General features: G+C 41.4%; 1 protein-coding gene across 2 annotated transcripts in view; it reads right to left on the bottom strand.

Annotated features, from left to right (window-relative positions):
• Positions 1 to 21,448, bottom strand: part of LOC140997421 (protein kinase C beta type) — a 34,981-nt gene extending 13,533 nt beyond the window's left edge. The window contains exons 1-4 of one of the 2 annotated variants that reach the window (XM_073467366.1): positions 20,935 to 21,448; positions 20,407 to 20,438; positions 7,389 to 7,471; positions 3,899 to 4,010 (exon numbers count right to left, since the gene is read on the bottom strand). In XM_073467366.1, the coding sequence (XP_073323467.1) occupies positions 3,899 to 4,010; positions 7,389 to 7,471; positions 20,407 to 20,438; positions 20,935 to 21,098 (391 nt within the window). In that variant the 5' untranslated portion in view covers positions 21,099 to 21,448. The remainder of the gene's footprint in view (positions 1 to 3,898; positions 4,011 to 7,388; positions 7,472 to 20,406; positions 20,439 to 20,934) is intronic. The other variant, XM_073467367.1, reaches the window with a different exon arrangement.
• Between the last annotated feature and the right edge of the window lie 3,004 nt (positions 21,449 to 24,452).

The raw sequence follows: 24,452 nt of genomic DNA, 5'->3' as shown, positions 1-24,452 counted from the left end.
ACACTTAAAATAAAATATGAAATTATATTAAGAGAACATGAAAATAAGTAAACTTTACTATACTTATACTACACCAAAATACTACTATAAGTTTTTGCTATTTCGTATAATTCTTATTCGCAGAATTACACATTTACAATTTAAATTACACTTTTGCACTTATTGTTTGACTCAAAACTAAAATCCATTGTCTCTGTACTCGTACTCTAAGCAATGACGATGTTGAACCTAATCTAACGAACCTCTCCTCCATCACTTGTGTCCACACAATCTGCTACATCTCATTTTTTGGCTTACATTAAATCACACAAGTTTTGAAAAGTGACGTAGCCTCCGGGACAGCTTGTAATGTGGTCAGATGGTTTCAGATGGCTTCAGAAGCTTTCGGAAGAGACGACCCGCTGTGTTGGACACGAGCCTGGATTTGGTCTCGAGGGTTTTTGTTTTCAGATGTAAGATATGCGTCAGCGACGAGCAAAATGTGGCAAAAATCCTTAACTGTTCTTGAAAGACGCCTGCTAGTAAAATCTGACACTTTATTTTTAACTAAAACGCTGAATTAGTAGAAGAAAATGTCCACATTACTGTGATTTTACACACTACTTCAGTTTTACTTACATCTTGGATTAATTTGCACTGAGTTCAGCTGCACAGGCAAACATAAAAAAACAGGTAATGGTGTATTTCTCCATGGTGAGGAGTTAAAAATAGCTCTCTTTATGTAATTCCTCAGTCGTTCCACTAGATGTCAGACTGCTCTGATGCACAAAGTGCCACATTTTACTCACTCTGGGTGGTGCAGAGGTGGAGAGTGAGTAGGTGATCATTTACTGTCCGCATGATAACTTGTTTTTTTAATGAATGTATTTAAATCTTTAGGTGGCGCATTGAACACGTCATTCATTCATGTAACTTGACATCACTATCTGGGCTCCTCTCAGCTACATTAAAACTTTATAGACTAAAGAGGGATGACCCAGAAAAAACAAGCGTTTGATGCAGCAGGACTCGTCTCATGTCATCACGCTGGCAAATCTAGAATATTTAAATCTCTTGCTTTTTGTATTTTTCTTGTTGTCCTGTTTTAGGTCCCTCCAGTACAAAGCCAGGAGACAGGAAGTGAGGAGGATCGGATTCAAATTAGGAACTTAAGTTTTAAAGGGCAGCTGAGAAGATCAGTGTGGTCTCTCTTTCTTTCTACAACTGAGAAACTTAAAATAAAATCCAATACTGATGCTTTTTAGAGGGAGAAGGCCATTAGTGCTTTGAAATTTAAAGGGTAACTCCATCAATATTACATTAAAGTGTGTTTACAGGTCTTAATCTTATCAATTACCTTCAGTAATTTCACTCAAGATGCATTGTGGGTAACGTAGGCACCAGGTTTAAAAAGCAGTCTAGTGGTCTAGCAGTGGTATAGCAGAACCAGAGATATCGCCTTTTTTATTCCACCCATTCATCTTCCTTTACAAAACCCGACGACTTCATTACCCAGAATTCCACTTTGCCACTGAGTGACATCACTGGAGGCAGTTTATCAGATTACACGCAGCTTCAGACGTGCAAAAAAGGCTTCATACTACTTTTTCACATATACAGTCATACTCCCCAAGACCTGTCAAAACAGTTTAATGTGTAAAATTGGTGGAGTTACCCTTTAACTAGTGCCAAATTATGAGATCAGTGAGAGCCCACAGAACAGGACAGGCAGTCCCACAGCATTTCTTTAAGCACAATTTTTGCCAGAAACTTACTTTTGATAGGTGAGTACACTTAATATCAGATACTTGTAAAAGACTTGTATTGGAGTGCTATTTGTGTGGGTGACTTTCATTTGTACCAAAGTAATATTTTAACACAAGTTTGACTTTTGGAGTCTTATGCGTCTTCATATTCTGTAGGATAATTACGTTAATAATTACCCAAAGCGAGATGATTTCAGGAACAACGCTGCGTTTCAACTACTTAGTGTGTAGTCTAAAAAAAACCCTAATTTGTTAATGTGAATAAAATTTGCAAGACACACAGAGCTTCCCGTCATATGTAGTTTGTTTACGTGGATTAATATACAACTAATCACCTTTAGGAACTGTGTTGAATAAGCGATTTGAGTATTTTTAGGAGGAACAAAACCATTCCCGCCTTTTCCCATAAATCTGAGTATATCTGGTGAGTAAATATAAATGTGTAAAAAAACTGCTGCAAAGTCAAAGTCCATCAAACACAGTGTGCTGCACACAGGTACAATGAGGAACTGTCTCCCCGCTGAATAATGTTCGTCACGGCTGGAGAGACACACTGCGGCGATGTAGCCCACTTCCTGTTTGTGTCTTTGTTGCCAACAGCAATAAATATGACACGACAGCGTGAATGTAAAAACTATTCACTCATCGTTGTGAGAAGCTGATAACATCTCCAGCTGTCCGTTAGTATAACAATAATAATAATACACATCTATCAGGCTGCCATTATGACTCATGAGCAGGTCGATAATTGTAAATGTTTATTGAAAGGTTTTAATTGAGCCCACATAACAAAAGTAATATGTGGATTATGAGGCTATAAAAGTAAACAGTTGTTTACTTTGTTTTTGTTTTCTGACCTGTGGCCTTCACAAGTGAAAGTATGAAAGCTCTCTTAGATTGACGCGATTACAAAGTCTCTCTAACGTACTGTACAGTGAAGTAGGGATCAGCTTTTGACTAGTCTTCTGACTAAATAACCTTCGCTTGTGTCCAAACGCAAAGAAGTATAAAAGAGTATAAACCCTCAAAGGCCGAGAACAACTTTTGGTGCGTCTGACTCTTCTGATTTATTTTGTTTCAGTCAGCATCAAGTGTCATACATAATTTTATTCAAGAGAACCATAAGTTTCAGTTTGGCTCATTTAAAGTCAAAATTGTACAGCTGCTTTGTGTGATAATGGATAACAGAGGATGGAAAGCAAGACTGTTTTCACAGAATTATATTATCCAACAGAACTAGCTTGGCTACAACCACTGCATTTTGGACCAGAGGAAGAAACCCGGACCAGTCAATGCTGCAGAACATGATGGCATAATCACGCTCACTACGGAGGACCTGAATGTCCAAATAAGAGACATGTGATGCCACTGAAAAGCTGAGAAACTCTACCTATTAACTAAGTATTCAAAACAAATAAATATAAATATAAATCTCTATTACTGATGGATATCATTAGGATCGATTCTACTACTATTATTGATACTCTTATCAGCTGTTTTTCACTATGAAATAATTACTTTTTCAATAAATATAGTATTTTAAAAAAGAATAGACTCTACTAAACAGGAATAGAACTGAATGTTTTAAATATATTGTTTCTAGAGCAGCAACAGTCATGTCTACTACAGCAAAATCACTGTAAACTCAATAATATCTCACTGGCAACAAACCCCAAATGTCAATACAATAAATAATATTCCTGACATTAAAATACTGAGTCAAGTTTAGAGAACGCTGATGTGATTCACTGCCTGCAGGTACCGCTGGTAGAGGGAGGAGGGGCTGGTTTGTATCAGCAAAGAGTAAGAATTTGCCATATTTTAAGATACTGGTACGTGACAAACTAAGCGAAACAGTAAAGACTACATACAGGCTGTGCACCGGTAGCTTCTCTGTAACAAGTTGCTATAGCTGATCATAATCAAAACTGTACAGTTTGTGGGTCAGACAGCTAAACAATGAGCTATAAACCTTTGCTAAGCAGAGAGGAGCTGCAGATTGAGATGATAAGTCTCCGTGGGTTAATCACTGTAAGTCACCACCAGCAATCGGACGTTAAAAGACAAAATGGGAAACAAAAGAAACAAAAATGGGTGGGTGGTCTGTGTAACGTCAGTAAAGCAGGTAACATCTGTGATATCTGTGTACGTACGGTCACATTTCATGCCCTGGTGTATCAGCCCGTAGAGGAGGGAGCCACAGTGGTCACAGAAGGTCGGGCTGGAGTAAGTGTGGACCTTAAACTTGTGTTTACTTCGAGGATCCTGCAGAGGCAGAAAAACAGAGGAGAGAGAAGAAATCAGTGTTGTTGAGTAATCCAGGTGGTTTCAGTACAGATCTCACTTTGTGCACCTTTAGTGTGATCCAACTGTGCTGATAGTTTTTGGTTTTAAGATTCACTAAATGGTCAAAAGTTTGTGGACAGCACAGAATTTCAGCCACATGAGATTGTTGGACATCTTCCTCCTAACGGGAATATTATGGTACGTTCATAATAAAACCATTTAATGTTCACTTCACTGGACCGTCTTCTCAGTCAACATTTTGGGAATTGCTCCTAATCTGCTGTAAGTACATCAGTGAGCTCGCCACTGACGGTAGTTGATAAGGCCTGGCTCACATTCATCCCAAAGGTGTTGGATGGGGTCAAGTTCTTCCACAACAAACTGGGAAATCCATTTCATTATGGACCTTGTTGTGCACACACGTATTATCGTCATACTTGCCAACCTTTCCATATTTTCCCAAAGACTCCCATTTTACATTGCCCTCTCCCAGTTTCCTTCCAAGGTCACACTTCTCCTGTATTTCTTCCAATTTCTGATGATTTCTCACACATTTTCCTCTTTTAGTAATCGTAACCTGTTTCTGGCAGTGTACAGCGTGTAGCCTGCTGCGCCTCGTCCTCCTCAGTGAGTGAGAGACAGACAGAAATAGAGAGGGAAAAAAAACATTTAAACAAATTTGAGACACCCAGGAGAGAAGAATTTCCGTTTCTCTCGATTTGTCTGTCAATCACGGGGGTCACACCGACATCAATCACCATCGAGAGGCTGACAAACACAGGACAGTGGCTTGAACAGACTCTCTAAAAAATTAATGAATGATTGAAAAGTGATAAATAGACTTTATGCCACAGATTTATGCAACTTTACGCTAGAAGGCAAATTATTCTGGGTTATTTTCTGAGAATTAAAAGTAAAATTAAAATGATTCGACAAATGCTTTTGAATTTTACTCAAGATTTTGTTATTTTCATTCTTTAAATGTCGCTTGAATGCAGGAAACAGTCCTTGAATCTCAAATTTTTCTGCAGTTGGACCCTGAGTACACTGCTTTGGTTTCAAATTCCTCCCTATTTTTGAGGTCTCAAGGTTGGCAAATATGATTATCATGCAGAAACACGAAGATCTCCCTCAAATTGTTGACATAATGTCAGAACATTACTATTGTCCATAATACTGTGTTGTGCATCCTTATTTACCTTTAATGTGAAGGGAACCACAGTATTGATCGAAAGAACATTAATTGCCAACTACTTTGATGATCGATTTATCGTTTCAGTCATTTTTCAAGCATAAATGTCAAACTTTTGCTGGTTCCAGCCTCTTAAATGTAACGATCTGCTGCTTTTCTTCATCACGTCTGATAGTAAATGAAGAGTATCTGGGTTTTGGAAGAAATCCAAAGACGTCCATGAAACTATGACAAACAACCTGGGAGCAAAAGTACTTTTAAGTATGAAGGTGAATATAATCTATAATTTTTTTCCTATCTGGGTGAATTGATCCTTTAAATATTGCCTCCAACATGACAGAGAGAAAGAGAGAGAGAGAGAGAGAGAGAGAGAGAGAGAGAGAGAGAGAGAGAGAGGTGAAGTGGTGATTGAATATTTGGAGGAGGCTCAAAAAACAGGAAAACAACAAAACAGCTTTGATGATATAACGAAAACAAAGAAAAGACAGAGGAGTTACAGATTAATAAGCATCAGTCATATGACTTCAAGTCCATGCTGACTCACAAACTGTGTGCGAGTCTGTTTGCTTGTGTGTGTGTGTGTGTGTGTGTGTGTGTGTGTGTGTGTGTGTGTGTGAGTGATACTGGCTCATTAACCTGAGGCAGCCAGGCAGCACATTCTCTCTTTACTGACACATCCCAGTGTGATTTAAGGCTGACAGCTCAGCAGGAGAGAGGACAAGAGGTTACATCTGTGTTTGTGTGTGTGCGTGTGTGTGAGTGTGTGTGTGTGTTTATCAAGCAGCAAATACAAGAACTACATACAAGTACACACACACCAACAGCCTGTTCTGACCTCCCTAGACAATCACTAACCGTATGTGTAATAAACGTTTAACCTGAACACGTGACTGAAGGGACTGCCTCACTGTAGATTCCCTTTTTTTAATAAGCCTAATTAAGTGAATATTAATTTTGATTAATTCAGGATATTAATTAAAATAAATTCATTTAATTAAGTTGATATGAAGGATTAAGTGAAGCAAGTTGTGTAGATTGTTTCCAGATGATCTTAGAAGTTAATTGTAAGCTGCATCGTGATGCAGTGACGGAACATAATTTGCCTTACGCAGCCTGCTAACACTGATTGTTGATTTACTCGACCTCAACTGGACAATAAAGTTGTAAAGCTATGTTTCATAGGGGGATGTGTGTGGTATTTTCAAAGCGGACAGCTGTGCACATTTCAGATTTGTTTTAACTTCCTGGACAAGACACAAGCTGTGCATAAAACCTGTCTCACAAAAATCAAATACCATGGTGAAGCAACAAATTTGAGGAACCACGTTGGCGGTTTTCAAACAGAGCTAACATCTGCAACCAGATGGATTTACGTTTTGTCTTTGTTATGGTTAAGAACTGAGATAAGTCACATAACTACTGGTATTGGTACTGGTAATATGCAGCTTTTTACGCTCTAGACGATTGTAGTCTAGAGTTTTGAGAATAACTTTCTAAATAGAAAGGGAGTTCAGATTTATTACATTTATTTTTGTAGAACCATAGAGGAAAGATTTTACAATTTCCTGACTTCTGGATTGTCTGATAATTATCTTGTGGTAATAGTAAGTAATAAGGTTAAATATCTTGGACATTTTGCTATCTGAAAAAATATCAGATGATGATATTTATAGGCAAGCAAACATGCTTTCACGTGAGATTAGTATATGTACAGACGGAGTGAAGATGTAACTGTGCACCACTGTATACTGCATACGACTTCAAGTAGCTCATCCTGTAATGATGCCTTGAGAATATTACTTCAGAGACCTGGATGGAAGAGTGCAAGTGAAATGTTTGTGGTTGCAGGAGTCGATACCTTCCAAGCCGTTTTAAGAAATCTCATTTATACATTTATCCGCTGTCTTAATGTCTCTGAAAAGGAAATCGTCTTGGTTTCATCAAACATAAGGTTCAGCACCACACACTGCCAGTCCCAGCTGTGGAGACATTGGAACAGCTGTCTCTTTTTAAGACACTAATATATTTTCATCTTTTAAACAACGATGTGATACTTCAAGATACATGGAGAATTGTTATGAATTTGAATCATTGACAGGTGAATTGTAGTTGATTCGACCCATGAGTTTACACCTCTAGCGTGAGTGTACATTTTCTTTACTTACATCGGAGGCAGGTCCCTTGTCGGCCCCCGGACAGGAGAAGGTGACAAATTCATGACAGCGCTTGTGGACCACAAAACAGCACACTGTGGGGAAAAAAAACAGTGAAATGTCACCTCAGGCTTCCTTACAAAGCCAAATAAGTCGACACAGTAGCAACAAAGAGATGAATCAATATGTCAATTATGTGGCATTAGTCACTGAACAATAGCCTCTCATATTTCAGCAGTTCCCATTTGCTCCTTCATGCTGTCAACATTTATATTTAGCGTTGTTGTTTCAGTCGAGATGATTTTACATTTCACAGCAGCATGGTGGGATATCTCCTAATCACATTAATGACATTAGAGCTGCCACAGGAAGCTTCCCACAGAGGCAGCTCCAAATGGCAGCAGGTTACACAACCTGGTGATTTGACTGCTGGAAGTTGTGCTAAAAATCATTCAGTGTAGTTACAGACTGAAGTAACACTCTGCTTACTCTCAGCCTAACATAACCAATATAGCCCAGTAAATCCTTACAGCAGGAAACTAACTGGCCAAAAAACAAAGGTGGAGCTCTTTGAACACAAACACAAACACAAACACAATCGAACGTCAGGTTTGTTGGACAACACATGGTTTCGTTCTGCTCAGTTCACGAGCGTCCGAGTTTGTCAAAAAGCAGTGAAACACGTTCAAACTGACGTTAAAAATCCTCTGAAAATGGACAGATGCTGTGCACGTAATTCACATGTTTATAATACGGCTAAAGTCAAGAGCTGCATTCTTGAAGGTGAGGATTCAAATCCCTGGTGAAGGAGTTTGTTTCTCAGCTGAAGTATCAGACCTCGGTAAACCGTCTCTCAATAAACTTAAGGTTGTGTGGTCGCCAGATGTTTCACAAGGAAAAAAAAAAAATCCCGTGTTATTTTCACATGCGTTTGTCAGATGCTTAAAATAAAGCATGGGTAAAATAAGATGAAAAGAAATCCCCAGGTGTTTCTGATCTCAAACATAAAACTTTCATATGTGCATTTCCCCATGTGATACAAACTGTATATAAAGTCATTTCACATGTGAAAACATGCATTTCATTTTGATCCAAAATGCTCTCAGATACCAAAATGTAGGCTGGAGTTGTGCAAGAGGGACGGACAAGCTCGTCTAATTCAGTCCAGAGAGGCTACAAATGTCAGAGGACAGTGGAAAGCGCGAGCTGATGCACTCAGCTCTCTTGTTTCGTCCGTTCGACAGTCCAAATGTCAAAATAAACAATAAAAAATCTCTAATGAAAAGTGAGAACCACTTAGGAGCTATTGAATCGTGCATAGTAGATAACATTACTCATCACAAATAAATCCATTTTAGGTGTCCGACACAGTTTCTGTTTACACGTGCAAACAGCCACAGCAGAAACATTACAAACTTTATGTAAATGTTGACATTTTGTATGTTCTTGTGAAAAAAGGTTAAAACTGAGCCCCAAGCCACGAGATCTGTGTAATGGAAAGGATGACTTTCTCTCCAGAGGAGGTCTAGAGGAGCAGTCATACTCCGAAAATGGGAGACATGGACCGTCTATATTACAGCAGAAGTGGAGGCTACCTTCCTGTGAACATCTATGCACAATAACAGACGTTTGACATCCATTGTTAGAGTCATTTCTAGGCAAACAAATCCAAACACTTACTGATTTAAGCTTTTCACATTCGTCATTTGTCTTCGTCTTGTTAACAACAGCAAACTGAATCTGTTGGAGTTTTGGACTAGGCTTGGGCTGATATTAGATATTATCAAATATCGCGATATTTGTAATCGTAAGCAATATTTTATCGAAAAATACCAAAAATATCCAGCAGCCGTGTTTTTCTCACCTGGCTGGCCCTCTAAAGTTTAGTGGGAAGGGAATCAGTGGCAGACTAGCTGCACTTTATATATAATACTATTACACTTTCTATACATCTAATTTAAAAGTTCCTATTTAACATTATTTTGTTATCTAAACCTGCAGTCAGGTCTTTATTTATTCATTCATACTACTAATCAACATAAAATACACATAAAATAAAATAAAAACTATAATTATGTATTAAATCTAAAATATAAATCTGCCCCAGCCCACCCCAACGATGATTATATAAAAGCCTATTTTGGACAGTTGTTTAGACAGAACAAGCTCATTCACTATGTCAGCTTTGGCTTTAGGAAATTGTGATGGACATTTTGATACCAAACAGGAATTGAGAATTAAGAAAATAATCTGCAGATGAGTCATTATCGAAAGTTATTGTTAGCTGCAGCCTCAGAACAAGTGAAACATACGGTCGTGCTGAATTTGAGCAGAGCTGCTATTAGACATCCAGCCAGGAAGCTAATCTGAGATCAGATCTTCCGTCTGTATATCTTAAACTGCACATAGTAGTCACAAGGCACACAGTAGTCTCACTCTAAGACAGATGCAAATAAAGTACAAATGCCTTTTATTTTGGATTAGTCACTTCCTACGGACGAAGACGTGACCATGACCCGACAGAACAGAAGAGCAGATCAGACTTCTCCTCTGTAGCTCGGCTTTGTGGTTTAAAACATCACATCACTACTGATGTATATTTGAATAAAAATCAGACACAGTGCCGATTTAAACCACTTCCACTGTATAATGACCTGCGGCGTCAACCAAAAATTCAATTAAGCCACCAGTACGGTTTAATGTTACAACCAAACGGACCTGCGTGATTATGAAAATATTAACATTGATGTTGAAACCACAACAACTAGAGACACACACACACACACACACACACACACACACGGGTGACATTACGCTCTGGTTTAATCTTAATTATTCACATTCTCGTTACATTTTCATGAGGCGCCGTGGCAACTGGCTGCACTTTCCGCTGGTTTCTAGCAGTTAAGCAACAGAGCGCTTGTGTTTGTTTATATGTGTGTGTGTGTGTGCGTTGGTTTAACTCTGAATACCGACAGATACGACAGACACCGCAGTCACAGATGGTGAACAGGGTGTAACATGGTTTAACTCTGTCCGTGTGTAGCACTGCACAATGCAAATGAACAGACACAAAACGAGGACGGTGACTGAAAAAAAAAAAAAAAAAAAAGGGAAACGCAGAGACAAAAAGAAGAAGACAACGAGAAAGGAAAATAAAGAATGAAGAAATTAAGCCAGAGCGAAAGAGATAGACTGTGTGTGTGTGTGTGTGTGTGTGTGTGTGTGTGTGTGTGTGTGTGTGTGTGTGTGTGTGTGTGTGTGTGTGTGTGTGTGTGTGGGCAGGAAGGGATGGGGGCACAGCTGGGTTTGAGGCAATGTGAGGGGGTGGAGAATTCATTTGTGTGTTTGCAGTGTGTCAGAAAGACAGAAACAGAACTGGAGCAACAGAAAACACGCTGAAGGATGCAGACACACTTTACAGCTTTTTGTTCATAAATCTGCTCCGTCACTCACACACACACACACACACACACACACACACACACACTTACACGCACACACACACCTGCGCACGCACACACACGAACACACACGCATAAGTACACACTACTGAAAGACAGGCCTAGTGACCTGCCGAGGAGGTCTTTGCTCTGTTGCCTAGCAACCAGGCTGAGCCCTACAGTCGAGTCTACACACGCCGCCCCGTTTTGTCCGACTGACGGCGAGGACAGCAAATCAGAGCCGGTCCAAAAACGATCCCTGCGATGAACTGCCAGGACGACAGCGGGCCGACAGTTTCGCATCAACGGGAGCATCAGGAAGTTCCCACCATCTTGGATGATTTTCCACAAACCACAGACGGAGGCACTTGTAATCATCGCTCAGGCCTCAACAAGCCTGAATAAACTGGAATAAACCACAGAGATTAGGCCCTTCTACTGAAACAGCTCTCTGAAGAGTCTGGCTGATGCAACGCTCAGGTCGCATCGTTTAGACCCGGATTACAAGCAGAACTGAGTCAGAAGAAGCCGTCTGTTGTAATTCTGCAACAGCAGCAACAAAAACTCTCCCACTTTGTGAAAGGAAAATATAGAAGTGTCAACAAACTGCTGGAAAAAATGGCTGTTAAACCTACATAAATAACATCTAAATGAAATCTAATATTAACACTTAAACATTCGATTCAGGTCACTGAAAGGACCAGTGTGCAGGATTTAGTGGTTACAGATCACCTCACCCTCCCTGACGGTTGTCGCTAATATGCTATAGGCCGGCTCTAGTGCCAGTGTTTGGTTACGTTCTGGGCTACTGTAGAAACATGTCAGGAAAGAAAGGCCCCAGGAAGAGTGCCAGGGTTTGAAGCCAACTTTCATAGTGGCCAAACAGTGTAATTAAAACATCGCTTGACACACTGAGGCCCTAAAAAGACTTTTTTTTTTTTTTTTTTACATAAGCTTGCATTGTGAAAGAAGCAGCTGTAAAACGGTGGCTAATTTCTTTTCAGCGTCACGACCCCTGTTAAATGACTAGAAGAGCTGCAAGATTAAACAATTTTATCTCTAGTCAAGTTAGCCGGCTCGGTCTGCGGAAGTCTCTAGTGCACACTAACTTTATTCACTGTTCATAAAAGGGGTTTAATTCTCCATGAACGAGCCGGGCGCCGGCTGCAGGCATGCTAGCTGTGGGCGCTGCGGGGAAACTTGGCGTTCAGCCCGTCAAACACTGCACACGCTTCGGCTTTTATATTTCGTGTTTGACCAGGTGTTTCCTTAAGATAGACGTGTTGTTTTGGTCAGCTTTGTGTTTGACATTACAAATATTTGATGATTGATATCTGACAGTTGGCTGCCTGGCCGGTGGCGACAGACTGAACAAAGTTGAGTCTGACAACGACTTTGACACCTGATGAAAAACACCTGGTCCCTTTTTTCCCCCCCATTTACTTCTAAACTAATCCCAACTACCATCATTCATCAATTCTTATCCAGCTACCTTGCTCTTTAAAAAGCAGCCTCTGGATATGTTGATCATGGATGAATCCTAAAAGACGAGTTTAAACAGTGATCAGCACTTGCATGACTGTCTGATGGCTGAGTGTTGATCAAACGATTGCGCTCTTGGCCGCAGACATTCAGGATGTGTGTTTACAGTCAAAGAGACCTTTGAAATGTATTGTTTATATTTGTATTACTGAAGGGAAGACAAAAAGGTCTGCGGAGATACATCAGAGATGATCCTTAAGCATCAAAGCGTCTGAGTGGGTGGACTGGTGTATGTGTTTGATTGACAGCTCAGCAGTCAGGGGAGTCTGACTACTCATACACTGAGATACAATGTAAACAAACTTGTGCGGGTAACTGTAGCCTGTGAGCGGTTCATAGACAGTGTTTTTGATGTTTCCAAACCACAAACTCCACATATACACCAACTTACACAGAGTCTTTAGTCTTTGACAGTCAGCATGAAGCATAAACCTTATTGCTTAGTAAATGTATTATTTGATGGCCCCAGGGCCTCTGCTAGGACATGCTGTGTGTTGCTGGCCAGTGCCTCCACTTTCCATTATAACACGCCCCACCCATCCAGTCTGGTGGCTCCCTCTTCCCCTGGCACCATGTCATCTTTCTTTGGCCTTTTGATTTTCCCTATAGTTTATCCGGCATTACCCGAGTTAACTTAAGATACATTTTTTCTTTGATACGTCTGTTGTCTTCAAATGTGTCTTTGCTCAATAAAATGTATTTTATTTAGTTTATCTCTCACATGTGCTTCCTTGTTTGTCAGGGTCTGAGACAACACACTGAATCACTGGTCAGCAACAACGGAAGTTCTGGTGGTAGACGACCCAAAAATCCTGCAGGAATGCTACAGGTTGTGCGTTCTTGTACCGAAACATACATGGAGGCCGACCGGCAGCTTGCACCATTTTGATTAAGTGCAATCTACGCTGAAAAAGACCAAAAAAGGAGGGAAAAACAGGCAGATTTTGGATAAGATTTTGGATGGAGCGGCACGTGTAGGACTATATCGTCTGTGCAGGAATATATCATCTAGAATCGGGTGTCTTGTGAGCCCAAAATAACTGCCACGATGGCTGCAGAGTGGCAAGACTCACCTTAAAAGGACTTTGCTATAACTGGGATTTTATGTAAATAACGTGCACAGGGGTCGTGTCTTCACCTCGGTCAGCTGAGTTCATACTGACAGTTATCACTTAGTAAATCACTGGTATCGATTAGTCAGTGTAAGAAAACCATCAGCCTGATTATATTGGTACGATTTGTCAATTTGATAATAAATCAATTGGCAACTGACAGGAATGACAATTTCGATTAATGATCAGTCATTTGGTGAATTTCAGGAGAAAATGTCCAACACATAGCTGCTTCAAGCTTTCTGTGCTTGGGCTTTTTTGACGGTAGGTAAGACAAATGATCTATCTATATGGAAGATTATTGTTAGTGGATGTCCTGCCTGTAGGTAACCTGAAAATCAAACTAGTTTTAAAATGTATATCCTTAAAAATCATGCTGAAGCCCCAAAACTGGTTCATTCACTCAAAGTCAATTTGCTGTAAGTTGCTGTGATTTGTTCATTCCAGTCTTACAACATGCTGCGTAGTTTTCAAGACACATTAACATCCAGTCGGGATTCTGCCATTTTCAGAGTACCGACACTGGAAAGATCCGTCGACTTTAAGATTCAATGTGAAGGGGCTCAATCACGAGCAGGCACTTCACGGTTCGACAGGCATCCTCTAAAATATGTGTTCGTTTCCCAGCCAGTGTCACCAACGTATCTTATAATCAATATGTTAATCAAGCCTCTCGACCAATCAATATTCTAAACTTCTTCAACCACCAATCAGTCTATGATCAGGATTAAAAGTCAGTCCCAGCCTTGAACAGATTAATAATAACCAAGCAGTGTTTTCTTAAGAGTATTTGTTGGCATTTCCTTTGAGTCGTTAAGGTTGTAACAGCTGTAATCTGTAAACTCTTACAGACAGAGAGATATTTGCACATTTCATCATTTTTACTTCTGCTTTGAACACCGCTGAAAAGCAGATCATGTCGGTCCAGAGACGAGGCCAATGGGGCGTGAAGTGGAAAAAAAGATCAGAGAAAATCAAAGGCCTCCTCAGGAAGACTAAAACATGTTTCGCACTAGTAAACTTGTGGTGGAGTTTAAGATTAAATATAAATCAGAAATGACACGCCTGCCATCGCCTAATGAGAAGATTCTGTGTGAGAAAAGTCAAAGCTTTATGTTCAGATCAAGTTCAACATGCCAGAAGCTGCTTTTTACAAAATCTTGTGCCCTTTGAAAAAAATATGCATGTATTAAAAAATATTTCAATAAACTACTGGATGGATGACCACGATATTTGGCGCAAACATTCATGGTCTCCTGACTTTACTTCGAGCACCATCATCAGGTTCAAATTTTTATTTCAAGACTTCTCATCAACCTCAGTTGGACTTTGTGTTTTAAGAGCCAACTAGCAAGTGTTAGCATTCTAGCACGCCAAACTAAGATAGTTAACGTTGTAAATATCATACCTGCTTAACACCAGCATGTTAGCATTGTGAGCATGTTGATGTTAGCATTCAGCTCAAAGCACCACTGTGCAGCCTCACGGAGATGCCAGTGTGGCCTCGGACTCTCACTCTTGTTTTGTTCCATCGTCTACACAGCTTCATATCCCACTGGGAGCGATTAAGGAGCGGAGCGCCATGCCTGCCTGATATTGTTGACTCACTCACATTGTGTTTATTTCGTCTTTTGTCCTTTATTTTTGTGCTTCTGCTGTGGTTGAGTAAACTATGTAGTTTAATCATTTTGTTATTCGTCTGTTTTTAAATGTGTTTATTGTTAAGATTTCCAACTTTGTTGTGCTGTAGATCCTGAGTCTGCACAGGATGTTTCATTTTGAGGATTGACTGGATGCAAGATGTCGTTCCACTGTCTGGCTCGATCTGCTCTGTGCAGATTGACAAGGCTGCAGTCCGCTGCCGTCAAAAATAGACTCCGCGGAGCAGAGTGGAGAGCTTCTGGGAGAAATGGCCACCATCAGCTCCGACGACTGTCTTACGGCCGTAACGCAACAGAGACGGTTCCAGGTGAAATCTGGTGGTTGGCGACAGATCATGCCGAGATGTCCGTTACAAAAAGGTAGCCAACGGACATTGTAGCTCACTGTCGCAGCTTACTAGGCAATTAAAATATAACAGACGCATCATATAGTTATCAGTAACACCCGTCCTTTTCATACTAAGACACGTTGAAATGTGTGCTGTGAAAAAGGCCTTTGTAGAAACCAATAGTTAGTTCCTTGATTAAACGCTTCAGTTCAGCATCTCTTTCATTTTCAAGCAGAATAATTTAATTTGCTGCATTTAAAAAAATCTGAAACACCCTCATGCGAAACTTTCCTTCCACTCATCTGATCTGATGACTGAAAAAGTAAATTGACCCCCGTCCAAACCCCCAGCAGACATCTGGACTTCTCTTGAGCAGGAAATGACACAAGATTAACTTCCTCTTTTTTCTGTCAGCGCACACACACACACACACCAATAAAAGAAAAGCTGAAGGCGGGAGAGAAAGAAGCAAAATCTCTACCTGCAGAACAGGTATTCAAACACACCCACAATGCACAGAGGACACCTTTGTCACACAAACACACATACAACATATTCTGCCCCGACACGTCAGAACAAGTCCGCCCCAGATGTCTGACATTCCTCCTGACCAAGCTGAGACTGTTGGTGACTCCCATGTTAGTTTAAGCACCTCCCATTCGTACTGTACTGCACCTCTGGCTCTCTTGAAGACACCACTGCTCTCCTAATCCTCCCTCTTTGTTGTTTATAAATCTCCCACTTTTCTCTCACGACAGGTAAAAAAAAAAAGGAAAAGAAAATCCACTGACAGCATGTTAAGTCGTATACATGTCGAACTACTAGCACGCACAAACATTTTTCCAGTGATAAAGTTGAGATATAGTCATCACGTCCTGTTTAAACAACACCTAGGAAGCAAACTTTCAGACCGAAATCTGTGTGGTTTTCATAAATCGTCTTAAGATCTGCAGGTCACTGAATCAACGCCTCCTGCTGCAACACGTTCAGACAAACCCTACCACAGAAACTGACGGTATATTCTTGACTCGGGAAACAGCGGTTGTCAAATGATTAAAAGCTCCGAAACAGCTACCGAAAGACCTCTGACTTGTAGAAGTGAGACTGTTTGGCAGACTTTCCAAGAACAGACAACTTTAAGCAAACTTATCTGAGAGGTCTTTGGAAAGAAGAACCGCAACTAGCGAACCTCATGGTGAGATTGTTGTGACAACCAAACCTTTTTCAACAGCCTGTAAATCTTTGTATTATTGATTATTCTCTCAGTTAATCAATTAGTAGTTCAGTCTATTGAAAAGGGCAGAAAAAAAATCATTTTTTTGGCATTTTTTTCCATAGTTTAAATAAATCTCTTAATAAATCCGCTTTGCCTTCAAGTTAACCCCAGTTTAACCTTTAACCCTCCGACTTGTACTTGTGACTTTACTGACAACTTGAGATAAACGTGCTCTTTACCACATGCCTCCCGCACATCAGCAAATCAGTGCTCGCTGCATATCTGCGGTGAGGATTTACTTAATCCATATTTAAGTTGAAATTACATAATTTCTATTTATAGCTTCAATGCGAACACTGAAACTCACAAAAAAAACCTTTGGACCGGCTCACAAAGTCCATGTGATATCTATTTTATTAATGTTCAACTATTCTGTCAAGTCAGATGAAGCTGATGCCCCGTACTTCCTCTTTCTCAAAATAAACCCTGTACTTTTCAACCTAGTGTTTAAGCAGACCAGTGAATTTCAAATAAACGTAACTGACGAGCTGTTAAACTAACTGTGAGTAAACACTGATCTGTTCATCAACTGGTCAAAGGACATCTGGGTGAGATTTAAAAGGTTGAATGTAATTTATATGAATAAAAGTCACTTTTAAACCATGTGTAGACAGTTTTTAAATGCACTGGGCTGAGTTAATCAAATGTTAAAGCTATCTGGAAGAAAAGTTGATTTTTGAGTCTCATTCCTTACCCGTCAAATAATGACGCTTTGGGATGGCAGCCCCGTTCATCAACCCCACAGTTTGGACTCAAAAATCAACTTTTCTCACAAATAGCACCTTTAAGGCGGCAACTTACTATTTCTGTTATCGAGTAATCTGTTCATTTTCTCTAAATTAGATGATGACTAGTTTTGTCTATAAAACATTTAATGACAAACACTTGTCACAATATACCAGTAACCAAGATGATTTATGAAACGTCTTCAGTCTTCAGACCAACAACAGCAAACAAAAACCCAAAATATTCAACTTTTTATGTCAAATCGAGACATTTGAGCAACACATTTTTTAAACTTCTGCTTAGAAAATGACTTAAACAATTCATCTAAAATCAAAACAGCTGTCATTTAGTTTGCTGATGATCTGATGATGGACTGACGACCCCTGTGTGGACGTCTACATGCAGCGCTACAAGCCCGCTGCGTGTGGCCTGGAGAAGTAACCTGACTGCTCGTTTCGATGCAGCCTGTATGCATATACTCCTCATCCTTTCTATTCTTGCAAAGCAGTCACACACACCGTGGTCTATTCTTTCACTCTTTTATGATCAGTGACATACAACAAACAAATGAGCTCTTTGTTCTTGCTGTCAGTGGGTCGCCATCAGGTTTACTAGTGCACATATATGGAACGTGTCTGATTTGGTTGTACGCGTACATGCGAGTGCACAACAGTTCGAGTTTGTCCTGTAGTATGACCCAGGCTTTAAAGGACAAGTTCACCTCAAAATGAAAATGCAGTCATCATCTCCTCGCCCTCGTGCCGACTGAAAGTCGCGTGACTTTTCATAGACTACAAAACATTTCTGGAGCTTCACAGCAACACGGCGTTGCAGCATCCTCCTTAACCACTGAAGTAGATGGGGACTCGTTTCAAAGGCCGTGACAGACCAAATTGACATCAAAGAGCAAGCTGTGTCGAAGGCTGGGCGTCTCACATCCAAAATGCTGCACTTGAAGACACCACAAAGACTACAGCCTGATATGTTCTGCACCCGTGTGAAAGGAAATACCTCTCAGCTGATATACAAACTGTTGTCATGATTAAGAAGCATTGTTGGACACCACTCTCACTAAAATGGCCGCTACTAATCGAGAGTATGTCTGATAAAAATGTAAATGGCACTGGCGAAGAGGCAAAGGAGAACAACGAGGAGAAACGGCACTAAATGGGTGAAATCATGGATACTACAGCGACAGGCTCGGGCTGATCCACCTACCTGAACAGCCAGTAAGAGTGATTTCTCTCGCCGACGATTCAACATGCTGAATCGGCCAAAAAGCCTCTGAAAAATCCAATCCAAGTCTCTGGAAGCCCCAAGAACCTTAATTGATTAGCCAGGATGTTATTTACACCCTTGATGAACGGTCGAGCTCATTCACCCACTTAACAGCTACTTTCAGCTTTAAAATGGGTGTAAATAACGTCTTTTCATATCAATTTTGGATCTCGGGGCTTCCAGAGACTTGGATCACACCGGGCGAGCTCATTTTTTTTTTGCAATTAACCAGTCCCCATCTACTTCAGCTGTTTAGGAGAATGCTACGACGCTCTTTTTGCTGTGAAGCTCCAGAAATGTTTTGAGGAGTATGAAACTTCACCCCTTTTCTCACCCCGAGTTTTTTGGGTGAACTATACTTTAACGGTTGTAGCTCTATCACATTTATCTAAATTTAAACTAATTCAGCAAAGTTATTTGCCAGTTTAGCTCCTTGACAGCTGAACAAACCCATGAGATGTGGTTAACCATTGCTGAGATGTAGAAATTCCTTCTGTTTTGACCTGCAGGTCACCAAATCAATGCTTACTGGGTGGTTTGATTGATTAATTGATTATCTACTTCCTTTATCTCCTTTGAGAACAATGATCACTGTCTCTTAAACGATCCTTTTAAACCAGTCTGTTGTACAGTTAACGGCTGGAAAATCACCACGCAACCTGATCTGTGAGCAGCTCTACCTGTGTGCCGCTCTGATTGGCTTCCTGAAGTGTGTGTGCATATGTGTTTATCAGCTCACTGTAGTCCAGGAGGCTGTGTGCATTCACTCAAGCATATGAAGTGTTAATTTTCTCTCTACCCCCAGTGCGTTTCCTGTATCACCACCAGAGCTGTTGACAAGCCTGTGGCCTCAGGCGACAGGGGGGAGTTCAGCTTTTTACTGTTAATAAACTTCTTACACAACATAATTAAGTCTTGAGCAAGAGCACTGTGTCGAAACTTTGGTTATTTTCTTCCCTAACCCTCAGATGTGTGGTCATGTAACGGAACCAGAGGAGCTGAGGTGGGTGTCTGAGATGGATCAGTGAAGAGGAGGAAGTGAGACTGCGAGCAGAGGGACAGTATCTGCTGCAGCACTGTAGCATGCATGCGACTGAGGGGTGTCACTATGTTGCTGCGAGCGCCTGTTTATGAAACCGTTCTGTGCAGAGGTCCGTGTCTAGACACCCACCCGCCACCTCGACCAGCCGCCCACCAGAAGACACACATCACCACCCACCCACACACCCACCAACCTATTTTACAATTTCCAATCAGATGTCAGGCTCCATGTGAGGGTGAGGGGAGAAAAAAAAACAGAAAGCTTGAGAATATCTAACTTCCTGGTCTGTTCTGCTTGGCCAAAAACCAGACATCTCAGCTTTCACCACTCCGCCGACTCTTCTACTCTTACATCTCACACTGTCTCTCCTGCCTGAGTGTTCTCACTCTCATTTATCACTGTTGGCAAGCACCTGCTTTGAGTTTGACACCTGCCTGCCAACAACAACAACACGCCGTCAACGAAAGAGCCAACAGGTCACTCCAGCAGTGTGCAGACCAGCGGCCCTGAATACAACAAACACACACACACACAGCAACACTCCTTCAGACAGTGAACATCCGTCCACACACCCACAGACATATGCAGCAGAGGGATTTGTGAATGAGCCACTGCTCTTACCTTGGCACTGGAATCCCTGCTTCCCAAAGCCCCTGCGGACAGAAGACAGAGATGTGAAATTTGGGGAATTTACAAGAGATCCACAGACAATGACGCATGCACACACACAGATATCCAATCACACATGGACACCTCCACACCTCCACACACACACACACACACACACGCAGCTGCAGCTGCAACAGTGGGGCCCTGTGTGTTTTTGTGTCTCCAGCTACATTCCTCCACCAGACCTCCAGTTTCAGAGATGGGTGTCGGGTCGATGCGGTAAACGCCGAGCAGCAGCGCCTGCTCTGCGGCTGCCGACGACGCATCCCCCCCCGACAGGCCCGGCGGAGCTGTCGCATTGTGGAAAACGGGGGGAATGGCGCATCGCAGTGTTTATGACAGTGACAATGAATGAAACACTGCGGTGTCTGAGCGCTGTCAGAGTGGAAGGAGGCCGATTACAGCTGCAGCAGCAGCAAGTGATTCACCTGTGTCCTTTTCCCCCCTCACACATACACACACACGCGCGCGCGCGCTCACCAGATGAAGTCCGTGCAGTGGCTGCAGAAGGTCGGCTGCTTGAAGAAGCGCGCGATGAACTTGTGGTTCTTCACCTCGTGCACATTCTTCTGGCGGAGGGCTCCCTGACGGGCGAAGCCGCGCGCGCTCTCCGGTACCTCTCCGTCGCTGTTGGGGTCAGCCATCTTAACGAGGAAGCGAGTCCGACAGGAACGAGGGGTGAGGAGAGCGAACAGAGAGAGGGAGCGACGATGGAGGCAGCGGGGGAGAACGAGCGCATGAGCCTCCTCCTCCTCCTCCTCCTCTCCGCCCCGCTGACCGCCTCGGTGTCGCTCGTGCTGCCGGTGTTTTGTCGGTGTGCGTCCGGCTCGCGCTGAAGCTGCTGCTGCTTCCGGCGGGTCCCCGGGCCGCGCGCCTCCTTCCCCGTTCACACCGAAGTGTTGCTGCTTACTACTCTCTCTCTCCCTCTCTCCCCCTCTCTCTCTCCCTCTCTCCCTCTCTCTCTCTTTCTCTATCTCTATGCTCCTCTCTCTCTCCCTCTGGCTCTCTCTGTGTCTCTCTCTCTCTATTTCTCTCTCTCTCTCTCTGTCTGTCTCTATCTCTCTCCCTCTCTCTCTCTCCTCTCCCCCTCTCTCTCTCCCTCTCTCCCTCTCTCTCTCTTTCTCTATCTCTATGCTCCTCTCTCTCTCTCTCTGTCTGTCTCTATCTCTCTCCCTCTCTCTCTCTCCTCTCTCCCTCTCTCTCTCTCTCTCTCTCTCTGTCTCTGTCTGTCTCTCTGTCTGTCTCTCAGTCTGTCTCTCTGTCTGTCTCTGTTTTATCACTTGTATTTCTTTTACTTGTAGACTCATATTGACTTTTTGTGTTTTTACATGTTCTTCCTTCTCGTTTTGACTCACCTTGTGTTTGTTGACTGTTGAGTGTTTATTCTGTACTATTGTCTTCCTGAGTTTCCTGTTTCGATAAAGCACTCTGTTTTTAAAGGTGCCACATAGATGAAATGTATAATTCGTATGATTATTACATGTGTGTGCGCGCACAGTTGTCAAAGCGCGTCACACCTTTGAAGCAATCCCTCACTAACAATAGCAGCACAAGTCAAACCACAAGTACTGCATACTTTCAACAGAGTACGATAGGAGACACACACACACACCAAACTGGTTCACCTACCTTGCAAAGCAGACATTGACCCTGAGGCCCCTGACTCAGGGCCCGAAATTTGAATTGTGTCATGAACTACAAATATCGCGTTTCAAAAGATAGTTTTTGTGTTAAATCGCTCGGTGAACTACATCGCCTCGTTCAGCACACGTTACCAACACCAACATGGCCGCCAACTCAGCACAGCAAAGGTACTAAACGAGATGAAAATCACATTAAATCTGTCCATGCTGACAGCTGCAGTTATGTGAAAGGAGAGTCAGTTTTGTGAGCTGCTAATATATACAGGACCAGCTCAACACGATTTTAGTTACAGGTTTTGGTGCAGAATATGATCCATGTGGTATTTTATAATCAGGTTTGGGGAATAACAGAATACATGTAACAGGATTACGTAATCAGGATTCAACAAAAGGTAACTGTGTTCCTTTAAAGTTGCAGGAAAAAATACATAGTTGGATTAAGTTCACATTCAGTAAAAAAAGATGATTATTTACAGGATAACAATTCCAAAATAAAGAACGATATTCTAGTCTGCAACCACGCACATGCGCACACATGTCAACACTTCACGAGTCTCACATATGACTCTGATCTTAAGTGAAACCAAATAAACAAGCGTGTGTTTGTACAGAGGAAAGGATTTAAAAAAACATTGAATAAAAGTCTCATTGACATTCATTTTCTTCCATCTTTATTTGCAAATGTTTGGTATTGAAGTAATCCAAAAGTAATGGCAAGTAATCAAGTCACATTACTTTCATGTTGTGATACTTGGATTACTTTACTTCGCCGTGATGTTGCCAGGCAACCGGCTCAGACTCCAGGAAGTCACTGCTCCTGGCCCAAGAAATAATCCTGCACATAACCCCCCCCCCCCCCTGTCAAACCACAATACGCTGTTACCACAGTTAGATGTTTGCATGGATTAAACAAATGTAACCAGGTGTAAGTCAGGCAGAAGATGAAATAGATAAACACATTCCCTGTTACTGTAGATGAACTGTTCACACCCTGGACAGCAGGGGAAGTGGTTTCTGCCTACCTCTCTGCATGAGCAGTGCAGTTACTCACAGCTGAGGGGGCAACTGAAAGTACCGCGGGTGTTTTTTCACACACTTCTGGTGTGACGGAAACACTGTTGACTTTTTTTTTTTGTGAATGGTTCGAGAATGTTGATGCAGATGGAAATAAACTGTAAGCCAACGAGCTGTGTTTATTAACAATGTTAAGAAAGGTTACGTAATAGCTCATGTGTATGTGCCAGAATGTGTTTAATAGTTGCCCGAGGAGAAACTGGGTTCCTTTAATTTAGTAACTTCAAGACATGCATACAAGTAGTGATGCTGTATGCTAAAGCAGTGTTATCGACCTGTCTTGTATCCTCGGTATGATTTCTTAATCGCTTTCCTCGTACGTTTTACTTTTAAAAGAAAATTGATGTCCCTCCTACGAAAGAAATGTGAAATTCTTGAACTATAACACACAGCCTTGCTCAGTTCTGCACTCTTCAAAGTTTTCCTTTCTGATGTTCGGACCACAATAAAAGAGATTCAGTTAACCTGCGTATTAAAACAGGTAGTAGGATGTCATTTTTTAGGTTATATTTAGATGGATTGTGTCTTTAGCCTCACTGGAGGGATTCATGTTCTGTGTAGGAGGTTATGTGTGAATGACAGAAAACCACTGCCTCTTTTGAATATTTGAACCTGCTATGTTCCAGGTTTAATGTGAGAAAAGGGCTTAAAAAGGTGTTCGTCTGTCACCTGAACGCAACTGCCAGTAATCATACCAGCAATGATGAGTCGGGCAGATGAATTTAATGAAAAAGAGGAAAGAAATCAGATGATGGTGTGTGAAATATTATGCAGCGGTGATATACAGTAACTGGACTTAAAACTGATTCCATTGAGTGTGTTTGCACACGAGTTCTGATCGGATACACCCACAAAAAAAACCTCTTTTTAGTCTTGGCACTTTCAGGATGTTGTGAGTTAAAAAGTCTGCTGGGAACACCAACCTGTTTTCTAATGGGGTGATCACGACTCGAAAAAAGGTTGAAAACTACTCATTAAGTCATTGTTATGCAAGGTGTAAACCTCACCGACTACAAACGATCCATCTCTGCCTCTGTGCACATCCCAGTGAAAGGAACAAAACACAATAAAACATGTTGCATTCCTGACGCTTCTTTTTGGATATTAAAAAAATAATCTACCTGTCTTGTTTTTCTGATATTTTTCCAGATACACAACTAATATCTTTTCTGATATTTCATGAAAAATACAAAGGTATTTAACTGATATTCATTTGAATATTTCCATGATATGTTGCTTATTTTCAGTGATTTTATGTTTAACAAATATTTTTTGAGATAT

Source organism: Pagrus major, chromosome 1, assembly GCF_040436345.1.
Source record: "Pagrus major chromosome 1, Pma_NU_1.0".
Lineage (NCBI taxonomy): Eukaryota > Metazoa > Chordata > Actinopteri > Spariformes > Sparidae > Pagrus > Pagrus major.
This window is presented reverse-complemented; position numbering and strand designations above follow the sequence as displayed.